At 37.1% G+C, this 12,115-nt stretch overlaps 1 protein-coding gene across 2 annotated transcripts; it reads right to left on the bottom strand.

Moving 5' to 3' along the window:
• Positions 1-5,373: 5,373 nt before the first annotated feature.
• LOC143612443 (putative galactinol--sucrose galactosyltransferase 1) lies at positions 5,374-11,492 on the bottom strand. Of its 2 annotated transcripts, XM_077086429.1 has the most exons (13): positions 11,263-11,492; positions 9,644-9,909; positions 9,468-9,558; positions 9,300-9,348; positions 9,113-9,204; positions 8,917-9,024; positions 8,706-8,840; positions 8,214-8,615; positions 7,209-7,350; positions 7,054-7,121; positions 6,829-6,963; positions 6,528-6,745; positions 5,374-5,750 (listed from the first exon to the last, which is right to left on the bottom strand). In XM_077086429.1, exons 1-13 carry the CDS (start codon positions 11,454-11,456, stop codon positions 5,374-5,376), a joined length of 2,277 nt encoding a protein of 758 aa, XP_076942544.1. In that variant the 5' UTR covers positions 11,457-11,492. The 2 variants fall into 2 exon arrangements, with proteins under 2 accessions (XP_076942544.1, XP_076942545.1); XM_077086430.1 differs by lacking the exons at positions 9,468-9,558; positions 9,644-9,909.
• Positions 11,493-12,115: the final 623 nt, after the last annotated feature.

Genomic DNA, 12,115 nt, shown 5'->3' with positions numbered 1-12,115 from the left:
TTCGCGGAATATAAAACTTTAACCGTTTATTACAAAACAATTAATCTTTTCTTTAAAACCATAACATAAAATATCATATTTAAAACATCGTTTCTTCCATCTTCAGATGCCAGCCGTTCAATCCATGCCATGTGCCGTCCTCATGATAACTCTATAATCAGCTCACCTGCGTGCATACTAAAAGTCAGCTACGCTGAGTGAGTTCTAGTTAATCAGACGCCATACAATACATACACATACATACATATCCGAAGATACATATCCATACTTAATCCGTTACCCTACTACCATACATACATATATATCTACAATCACCAACCTCAGTCTACCGAGAGTACGTTCATAGTCCGATGTCTATACCTGTACTCAAGATCGTGAACACGTAAAAGGTCCGCAGTCCTTACCTATGTTCACCAGTTATGGTACGTGCAAGGTCCGCAGTCCTTCCCTGTACCATCCTATATTGACAACACGTACAAGGTCCTCAGTCCTTCCCTATGTTGCAACCTAACCCATAGCACATGCGAAGTCCGCAGTCTTTTTTCCCTATGCTACCAGAACACAAGTATAGCACGTATAAGGTCCACAGTCCTTTCCTGTGCTGACACCTATCTATAATACGTATTAGGTCCGCAGTCCTTATCTACGTTGGCGTCTATCTCCTATAACACGTATAAGGCCCACCGTCCCTATCTACGTTTACATCTATCATCTACATCGCGTATAAGGCCCGCAGTCCTTAACTACGCCATCACCTGCCAAGTCTAAGTCCAACAGAAGTTATTGGGATTCGCCATCCTAACTTACTATGTCGAACGTAGGACTCACATACCATTAGTGTACCTGTACACACATACTTCACATATACAATAATTACATTATAGCATAAGAACACTCTAGGCGTTCTTTACATCATTCATTTAACAACCATACCCCTTGTCGATACGTGCAATATCCGAAGATCGTTCACGCCCCGACAAGTGTTCATTTGTAATGTTCATACATCTTCGATATTTAATATTCGTACCTTTATTTTTAACCTGACAGTACGCGCAATATCCGAAGATCGTTCGCGTACCGACAAGCAATCATTCATATCCATCACATATATCACATGTGGCATACACTTATCACTTAGGATAAATGTATTAATAACACATCGAATATGCACACAGCCCCGAAAACATAACAAGGAATGGGGCTAGAAACTCACCTGAACTTGGTTACTTCTTCGGCTACTGATTATTCCTTCTCGAGCTGTGCGCGTCTAAATGTTTAATAATTGAATATCAAATACTACTCTAGCCATCCTCATTACTACTTAATTAGTCTTACGTGTCTAAGCCGATTATACTTCATTGAATCATTACCCGGTTAGTTAATCATTACTCGTTAATCCTTTAAGGGCATCTTTCATAAATTATCAAAGTCCAAGGGCTACTATGTAATTATCTCATTCCTTTCTAAGTCCAGGGACCATTCTGTCTTTATATTAAACTCCTAGTTCTTTACTTTGCCCTTAACGAATTGGGTAAAGAATCATCCTCTGATTCGCTAAGCTCCCATAACGAACTAGCTAACGAATCACCCTCTGATTCGCTAAGCTCCCATAACGAACTAGCTAACGAATCACCCTCTGATTCGCTAAGCTCCCATAACGAACTAGCTAACGAATCACCCTCTAGTTCTCTAAGTTTCCTTAGCGAACTAGCTAAAGAATCACCCTCTAGTTCTCTAAGTTTCCTTAGCGAACTAGCTAACGAATCACCCTCTAGTTCTCTAAGTTTCCTTAGCGAACTAGCTAGCGAATCACCCTCTAGTTCTCTAAGTTTCCTTAGCGAACTAGCTAGCGAATCACCCTCTAGTTCTCTAAGTTTTCTTAGCGAACTAGCTAAAGAATCACCCTCTGATTCGCTAAGTTTCCTTAGCGAACTAGGGTTAGGTCAGGGAACATTCCCTGACACCTTTATCTTTTCTGGCGCCGCCTTTCCGGCGCCGTCATCGCCGGAAAACGGCGTTTTAGCCGGAAAAACGAGATCTCACTCGTTCTTCCACCGTTTTCATCGTTTTTCGTCCCGTTTGATCCAGATTTGAGCTAGGGTGATCCCTAAACTCATCTTAGGTCCGGTTTATACCCGATTCCACCGGATCTTGTGATTTAAACGGTTTAACGGTGTCGGCTCGTCGTTACGGGACTATAACTAACGTTTTAGGCTCGTACAATATTAAACTATCATTACCTCGGGTCGGAAATCGATTATCCTTCTTCTTCCTCTTGATTTCGGCTAGAGAGAGAGAGAGTAGGATGAGAGAGAGCTAAGTGTGTGTTTTGGTGGTGTATGGATTTTGTGTGAAATGAATGGAAAATGGGGATTAAGGTTTATATAATTATGGATCATGGGCTTAAGCCCATGGCCTCTTCCTTCCTTCCCAAGTCCATAACCCATATCCATTACCCAACACTAGCCCGACCCATACTAGCTTCTACTCTATTAATTTTTTCCGACTAACCCGAGTAAACTTTCCCACTGATATTAATTTATTTAATTATAATATTCTTAGAAATTTCGGGATGTTACAAACTTCCTAGTCCTTTCTCCTAGGGGAGTACCCTAAAACCAGTGACATTTGGGAGAGGTTAAGCATATTAAGGTTAAGTGAAATAACCATGATGCTTTTAATGATTCATGGGAATCACCTATGTTAGAGAGAAATGTGGTCGCTTCGAATGGAATTGTGGGGAGGCGCAATTTCCTAGAGCTCTCGCAGAACCAGGACCGTGATCCATAACCATAACAGACACAAGAATGAGGGGTTGACCAAACCAGGGAGAGTATTGTGTGAAGGCATACTGTCGTCTACACAAATGGGGGTCTGTTCAAAGTCATCGCGACTACAAACCGTTAGGAGGCTAAGTATGCTTCACAACGGAAGGTTCAAAGGGTAACACCTACCTATCCGGCAATACTCAACTGCTGAAACTTACTTCGAAGAATCGATTTCCATTCATGTGGGGGATTGTTGGAAAATTTGTTACGTGTGCATTAGAAGGTTGTTATGACACAACAAATGCACACTAATAGACATTGATGAATGAGATATCGATGTGTGTATTTGAAAGAAAATACTATAGTGGTGTATCCCACATTGGTGGGATGAAAAACTTGTGTCTTGTTTTTCCTCTATAAATAGAGAGGTAAACTAAGTTGCAACACACACCAAACCTTTACACACAACACAATCATTGTTGCAAGGTTTTTCCAACTTCTTCTTCTTCTACATTTCTGGTTTCTTTTATTCGAACCTTTTTCAGGTTTACGGTTAACTCCGGTAGTACTACTGCTCCGGCTGTTGTACCCTGGGAAACAACGAGTTCTCTTGGGAGACTCGAAATATTGTTTTAAGAGCCCCGTGCTCAACACGATCCTCAGCCAAACCGTTTATATTTTTTTTTCGTATTGTATTTGGTTTATTTCCTTGATTCGGTATTGTATTTCAGATTCTTGTATTGTATTGTATGAGTAATAATACTGTTTGTTAATTTTCTGTTTATTTACTCAATTCACGAATTCGGTTCCTACATATGTTAACTATGTAACCTTTGTTCACTTGTTTTTGGACCTTTTCCCGTTAGCTTCTTGTTAGCTGTTTTTTTTAAATGGCGGTGTATGAATGAAAATTAGTCGTTCAAAAAAATAAAAATAAGAAATCGAACAGGGTTTACTAAAATTTTCACCACAGGTCCATTGACCCACCTACTTAATAATCTTCACCGACTAGATTTTTCAACAAACCTGGTCATGCTCCATGTCAGTATCTCATCGAGACACCCCGATTATTTTGAAAAAAAATTGAACCGACAAAATCTTTTAGGTGTTCTAACAAGATTATCGTTATCTCCCAACAAGGTTTTTTTTTTATGATGGGATTTTTTTTTGCTTTCCGCTTAGAGTTTTCGATCTCCGCCGCTATTTTTTTGCTTCTGCCAAGATTTTTTGGTTTCTGCCTAAATTTTTTTTACGCGTGACAGAATTTTGTTGAATGATGATTCTATCAAGTAGGTGGTTCGACTGGATTTGAGATGGACATTTTGGAAAAATACGTTCAAATAAACAAAATGTTTATTTTAACCAATCAAATAGGACAATTTATTTATAGTGATTTGGTCGTACAAAAGTAGCTACGAAAGTTAAGGTAGTGTGTGCACGTGTAGATGAGGTTCATGTCTTGTGATTTGGTAGATTGAACATGAATAGTATTATGTCAAGAATTAATATTCTTGTTTCTTTGCATTGCAAAGCTTTCCTACAAGAGTTGCTGGTTTTATCTTGTGCTAGTTATTTGTGTGGGTGTAACTTAAGGTCTAATTCATCGGGTTTTCATATTAAATCTTCGTTATGACTGAATTATGTCTCAGTGAGAGAAACGTCTATATATCATACGATAAAGATAAAATTCGCACTCATCTTATGCTCTCCAGACCCTCATTTAGGAGTGAGATATTATAGATATGTTTGTTGGTTTATTTATTATGACCGAATTGCGTAACTCTCTAATGTTTGATTTATCTGTGAGTGAACAAGCATAGTATGCGAGGGCAAAATGGCAAAATAGTTTTCGTCTATATTAGTTGCTCATTAATACTAACTAATAATTTTAATAATTTTAACCATGTCCATTAGGCGATAATAATACATACTAAGGTCATCCGTGGTGGAGCGTTTTGCGTTGCGTACACAACGTTGGGTTGAGAGAGCGTGAGAGGTGAAAATTTTAATAATTACAGGAGAGTTCTCAGTCTTTTTACCACTACACCACTTTCACAAAACTCTCTGTTTTTGACTAGGACGTCATGTGTCGCAAAACGCTCATATGTGAAGAGTTTCGTCTACACACAAATGGAAACGTTAACTCACTACCAATTTGGTTTTTTTTTCACTGCCAGTTTTGAACCCTTGCCGAACCATCATAAGCGGTATAGTAATCGGCTTGTGTCTTTACTCATTTTCCATTTTAATATTTTCGCTACCAATAACGTAACGAACCGGTACTAGCCAAACATCAGTACCGATACTGATCGAACATCAGTACTGGTATCAGTATTCTTTTTTATGGTTTTCAACTTCCGTTTTTTTTATATACCACTTCAAACCAATATTGTACCGTCATAATTCGTACGACATTCATATAATATATGGAAGCTAAAGTACACCCTTAATGATGAAGTACAAGATGAATAGTAGTTATAAAGACCACAACATCTTTATTACTCATGATGACATATATTATGTATCTTATTATACAACACCACAATAGGGTACAAAACCCTTATAAATAGAGTCCAATTTTGGAACATATGTAACCTCTTAGCACTCAAACTTGAATGATAATATCCCATAAATACATTTCCTTTTCAGGAACATTAAGTGTAAAACTAACAAGCCCACTTCTTATTTCGTACCCGAACTCGGTTTCTTTCGAATCAATAATGACTCTTTTCGGTTTTCTAGTCGAATATGCTCCAAACACGCCGCGCCCTCTAACCTTCAACTCCACATTTCCTTCTTTCTCCTTTTCGTAGCTTAATTCCGAAATTGCCCCTCCGGAGTTAAACATTTTAGTCAGACCTATAGGGGCAAAACCGACCCCACATGACAGTTTTGTAATAGGAACGACGGTGAAAACCTCGTATTCTCTCGGTTTTAGTGTCACTGGGATAGATGCATTCTTTGGAAGGTATACCAATCCACCTATAAAATGAAATAAAAAAGTATAATTAATTAATTAATTAATTGCGAAACGATAAATGTGATAAATATTATGCGAAAATGATCAGAATGTCCATTTTGACCATGATAATTCTCAAAATCTAATATTATTAAAAAAAATCCCCTATTGTTATTAGATCTTACAACGTAAGTTATGAAAATTGTTTGGTTTATTTTTCTAGAGTGAAATGTGGTTTGTCCAAATCTGCGGTTTTAGTCCAGTAGTTTCAAATTTGCGATTTTCGTCCATGTGGTTTCATCTCACTTGCAATTAAACCCAAATTCATTAACCCCGTTAATTCTGGTCGTTAAACCCATCAGCGTACCTTCACGTACCTTCACGACTGGTCGTTAAACCCGTTAAGTCGTCACGTGAGGGGCTGGGGTGTATTTTGGGGAAAAAAGGACAAAACTGCCCCTCACGTGAAGGGTACGCTGATTTATAATATACGTAAGTTTCCTTATAGCATCAGATTTTTTATAATATGAAAAAAAAAATTTCAAGGATTTGAATTTGAAAAACCAGGCGGCGCGTAGATTAATCTAGTAGCTGCCTAGAAAAGACCACCCAACACGAAAAATCCAACCAGCGCCTGGAACATTTTTGTCGGGCGGTCAAAAAAGGAGGCGGCCGACAGGAAACATTCTTGACACGTGGCGCTTGGTTATTGGGGTAGAATAACTAGGCGGCCCGGTTGGTTTTGAGCTGGACATAATGAAACCGGTGGGATTTGAATGGACATATTAGTGTAAACATACCGCCTAGGTGACTGTATACAACTTCATCACCATCCCATGTAGAATCAGCAACTTTAGGCAAGTAATTAACATCTTTAGCCCGGATGAAACCCGTGATGGTGCTCGGTTGTTCATCGTGAGTTAAAATCTTTTTTCCGTTTTTACACCACCCTGCTCCTTGACAGTTAAACACTCCCACCACTCCATTGTAGCTGTTTAGATTCCAAATTTTTAAAAGACTGAAAAATACATTAAATTTGATCAGTTTTAAATTTTAATAACTAATAATTGATAAATAAACCGATGAATAACCAATAATTACCTTTTTCCATCTCTAGTTGGATCAGTAAACAAGCAATCTCGTGTTGGTCTACCCGGAAGTTTGGCCCGTAATATTGATCCGTCCGGATGCACAAGCTTTTTTAATAAATTAAAATCATGATGCCCGGGCTTGTCACTGTATTGTTTTTATATAATCTCATTAATATTTGCTTCTTAACTAATGTTTAAATATTAAAACAAATATGTAAATGAATGAAAAGCCAACCTGACGTAAATAGCACAACCGCCCACTGCACGAGCAGCACCATGGTATTCAGCCATTGGATGCAAGCTCTACAACATATATTAATACAAATTAGCAAAATAAAAGGTAACAATATGTTTGGGATGTTATGTTATGTTATGTTAATGTTAACTTACATGAAACATATCCCAGTCTGGCTGCATGAATTCGCCAAGAAAGACGGTATTATAAGCAACAGAAGCAATATGGACTGTGTGTGAAGCTGTAACTCTTGGCCAAAAATCATCAGATGCTCTCATGACAGCTGTCCTCTTGGCACTGCAAAATGTTAGTTGGTTTCATATTCATCTAATTCATATTAATTATTAAATAAAATAAGATCAGTTATAACAGTTTGTTCCAGCAAAATTAGTGAAGAGATTCACATAATAACATTGTCTATCTCCAAAATTAACCGTTGACCCGTGTTTGCATGCCACCTCAGCGTAACGTCAACTCCCCATAAGAAAAAGGGAAATTTAACAACATAGTCAAGTTGACCCAAAATATTCAAAAATAGACATTGGAAAATGGAAATTAGGGCTTAGCCGCCGGCTAGGGGCTTTTATTAGTGTTAGGAGCTTACACCAAGCATAGTCCAGCCGTGGCGTTTTGGAGTGGAAACGCCTGGGGCACCCCCCCCCCCCGGCTTTTTGGCTTGGCGTTTTGGGCCAAGCGTTTTCTACAAAACGCTATATTGGCACGAATTTTGATAAACTTGTGTGTGGGGAGGGGAGAGAGAGGGGAATATATGTAATTATTGTAGGAGAGTTGTGGCGTTTAACGTTTTGCTCACTACGCCACTTTTTGCAAAACTCTCCATTGATGACGGGGATGCCACATGGCGCAAAATGCCCAAGGGTGGGGCGTTTTGACTACACATGGTCTTATTTAGTGTTTAGCAGATGGCTAGGTGCTTTTTTTAGTTTTTAGCCGGCGGCTAGGGGTGTTTTTTTTTTGTGTCAAATGACTATTTCGGACACAAAGTTAGTCAACTTGACTAGTTTGGTAAAGTCCTAAGAATTAGTCAAGTTGGTCGCACATAACCTCCATATGGTTATCTTAAATCAAGATTTTTTTTACTGGTGAAAGTAAAGATGGTAACCAATAGAGATATGTAATGTGGTTCCAAGTTTATATACCTGTACAAACCATCTGTGTTGTGACTCATGCAAGAAATGATTCCATTATCAGGGAAGTTTTTGGAAACCGAAGCTTCCAAAGCCTGATGATACTTCCTTGTAAGTTTAACTCGGCCACCATGGCCCGCGCCAAGTGTTTCTAGAATGTTCTGTACATCTACCTTCACACCATCAACACCAGCAGATGCAAGGTAAGAATGCAGCTCATTGTAAAAGTTGAAGACTTTTTCAGGGTCAACAAGACCGAGCCCGTTCTTGGCAATGGCTATAAATGCATCACAGTTTTCGTTAGAGTCGATTCCTGGAGATGAAACCGGGAATGATAATTTGGAATCATATTGGCCCGTTCCAGGCCTCACTCCACCCCAGTATCCAGTTAACGCATGCCACACATATACATACCTATATAATAATAAATGCATCAGCATGAGACATAATAAAATATTAACATATCGTAATAAGTTATATAAAGTAATAAAATTAAAATTTTACTTGACGTGGTGATGATCTTTAATGTCGGTAACAACGTGACGTAGTCCCAAGGATGGATCCTCGATTCTTTGACCTTCTTTACCGTCTTTTTGGAATTTGTGGTTTTCTTTAATATGATTTAGCCTATTTGCATAACTATACAAAACAAACAACTTTTGTTAGTAACTGAAATACTATATGAAATTGATGAAAATAAGTTAAAAGTACTCACTTAGCAGTGTTATCAGCTTTAGCTTCAACACTAGTAGGATCCATATCAACTGATTGCCATCCATCATCAATGATAACAAACTTTGGTGAAATGCCTCCTTTATGGAAACTGTATTCATCGTATAATCATGGGTTACTATTAATAAATTGTATCGTTTGATAAAATTTATTTAAATGGATAATGATAAGAGTTGTACCTTTCAAGGCCTTGTTTGACACCTTCAGAAGTAACATCAGTGTAAAAAGCATCCCATGTGCACCAGCCAAACCAATTTAACATGTCTGGCATCTAAAAAAAAGTATAATTTAACAATAACAGATTATTAGTTTAACTGACTGTTAATGTATCACCTACAAAATCCTATGAGTGTTTAATAAAATTACCTTCTTTCTTTCGCGATGAGAGAACGTCTGTAAATGTCTCTCCACACTCCTGAACAGTTACAAAATTCATAAGTTAACTATTAACTAATAACTATGAAATCTTGATATATGGCAGAAGATGGAATAATCGAAAGCTATGATTAGTTTTAGCAAGGTCAAAGTGCATACTTGACTGCGTTGGTGATAACATCGAACGGGTCCGGTCCAGCTGCCACAAAAACCAGATGACTTCCTTCAAAATCTTTTACAGCAGGATCTCCTACAAAGTAACGCAAATTCATATTCATCTACTTCTAAATAAGAACAACATAAAAACATATTTTTAACTGAACAATCTTCCATACCACTTTCCAAGCAAATCTCCAATTCATTATTTGAATTTCCTTGTATAACGGCTCTAAAATCACCCTCGAGAATGGGCAAGAAGACTGTATATAGAGCAGATTGGTGCGATCCGTCGTCAACTTCATTATCTTCTCCAAAATGTGAACCTCCACTCGTTTCAACTATAAGGAACTGAGTTTCAGTAGGGATCTCCTGACCGCAGTTGCCCATTCTCTGTGTCATCCACCATAGTTTGAAACGGAACACACACATAAACCTCAATCCCCTGCAATTTGCATCAAGTATTATGATCAATAACAGAATAACTCCAGTTAACAAAATTCTCTCTCTTTATATCACTTTGAAGCATATTATGCTCAATAATAGTATAAATTAAAGCAACTCTTACAATCCAACAGAACACACTCATAAGCCTCAATTCCCAGCATTTTGCATTACTGATTACCATCGATAATTCGAGTTAACAAAATTCGACCCCTCTAAAATCTTGAAGCATATTATTCTTAATAATAGTATAAACAGGAGCTGTAAACGAACCGAACTGAACAAGGTGTTGTTCATGTTCGTTCGTTAAGCTTTTAATGGACAAACAAATGGTTCACGAACACCAAACCGAATGAAATTTCTTGTTTGTGTTCGTACATTAAGGAAATGAACTTGTTCATGAACATAGAACACAAACAATATTTATTTGATTTGGCTAACTAAGGATGGCCAGTGTCAACGGTTTGCTCTAGCTACCAAGTTCGTGTGGGTGTTTTCTTTAACATTCATTTTCATATGCTAATTTTACATAAAAATTAATTACATAATACTCTTATATATATATATTTTTTTATAGTTAATAATTTAGCTTAAATCTACATAATAAGTTTAGAAAAGTCACTAAAAAAATATTAAAAACCTTTAATGAACAAGCATAAACAACAAACATTAACGAACATAAACGAGCACATAACCGAACGTTCACGAACACAATTGAATGAACGGACACAGTGTTTGTTAGCGTTCGTTCATTTTGTTAATCGAACGAAATTCCTTGTTCAATATTTTTTAAACGAAAGAGTATAACCAAACTTCATGCTAATCAACAAAATCCTATCTATCAATCCGAATCACATAATTTCAAAACTCATTCAAAATTAAACAACTAAATAACTGAAAAACTTATCATAATAACAAAATCCTATCTCTCTATCAATCATTCAATCCATAGCACATAATTTCAAAAGTCAATTCAAAATCAAACAACTCCTACTATATAATCAACCGAATTCAACATAACTGCTTTAAACTAATTAAACTAAATCAAAACAAATCTCGATCTAATTTGAAGACAAAATCCTATATCTCAAGCACTCCGAAATAGTCCGAATCACATATTTCCAAACTCATTCAAAATCAAACAAGTCATACACTATCATCAACTAATTAAACTGCATAATTGAACAAATTATCATTATGCATCCTATATTCAACAAATTATCATTCCGAATCACATAATTTCAAAACTCATTCAAAATCAAACAAATCTTACACTATAATCAACTGATATAAAACTAATTAAACTAAACAGTTTACGAAATAATAATAATAATAATAATAATAACTAACTTACTCGAGTTTACCGACCGGAAACACTATACGACTTCCGGTTCGCTCCGGTCGAACGCCTATAAACGCTCCATTAACCATCCCGTCGTCGATCGATGACGTCACGAACACATTGTGATGTACGTCAGTCAACACTGGCGTACCGAACACATTGAGCTTCCGATCAGTAGTTACTGATATACCTGCTCCAACCGTCATCTTCAAGTCCGGATCGATAAACAAACACGAACTAAACGAACTCTCGGTTATATTATGAGTGAATGAATGAATGTAACAGAATAATAATAATAATAATAATAATAATAATAATTAACAGATCACAGTTGAGTTGATTGTTGGTAAAATGTGAGTGGTATATATAGTTAGAAAAAGGTGACGTGTCGTTGTGTATGATTGGATTTGATTGGATTGGATTGGATTGGATTGGATTGGATTGGATTGGATGAGATTGGATCCGGGTCAGTCACGGCCCATTATTGGTCAAGTCACTTTCAGTTTTTTAATCAAAAAAATCTGAAATGATGAGATACGTTATTTGGCGGTTTCTAAAAGCCAGCATGTGAATATGTGATATCTAAACAAAGAGATGAGATGAGCTCGGATGGTACCGGTATTGATCGATAGAGGTGTATAAAATGGTTTAAAACTTAAAAGTCAGTTCAGTAACCGGTTTATGATTGGTTTTGGTACGGGTTGAAACCGGTTTTTTGCCATGTTATGATCGGTTTCGTTTCGGGTTTTGACCGGTTTCAGTTTGGTTAACTGGTTTGGAACCGGTTTTGGTGGAGAAAATTACAAGCCGGTTCCGAACCTAGGGTTTTAATTGGTTTCAAATCGGTTTCTACATAATTGGTTTC

This window comes from Bidens hawaiensis, unplaced genomic scaffold (assembly GCF_021521415.1).
Source record: "Bidens hawaiensis isolate Kalapana, Puna unplaced genomic scaffold, B.hawaiensis_p1.1 tig00034591_1, whole genome shotgun sequence".
Lineage (NCBI taxonomy): Eukaryota > Viridiplantae > Streptophyta > Magnoliopsida > Asterales > Asteraceae > Bidens > Bidens hawaiensis.
The sequence above is the reverse complement of the archived record's forward strand: the minus strand, read 5'-3'. Positions and strand labels throughout refer to the sequence as shown.

Bases quoted from the DNA above. Each gene is read 5' to 3' on its own strand.
- LOC143612443 (XM_077086429.1), bottom strand. From the start codon at position 11,456: ATGACGGTTGGAGCAGGTATATCAGTAACTACTGATCGGAAGCTCAAT. The intron at 9,559-9,643 runs GTATGGAAGATT...GTTACTTTGTAG, and splicing joins GGAGATTTGCTTGGAAAGTG to GAGATCCTGCTGTAAAAGAT. The intron at 5,751-6,527 runs GTATGTTTACAC...TTCATTTTATAG, and splicing joins TGTATACAGTCACCTAGGCG to GTGGATTGGTATACCTTCCA.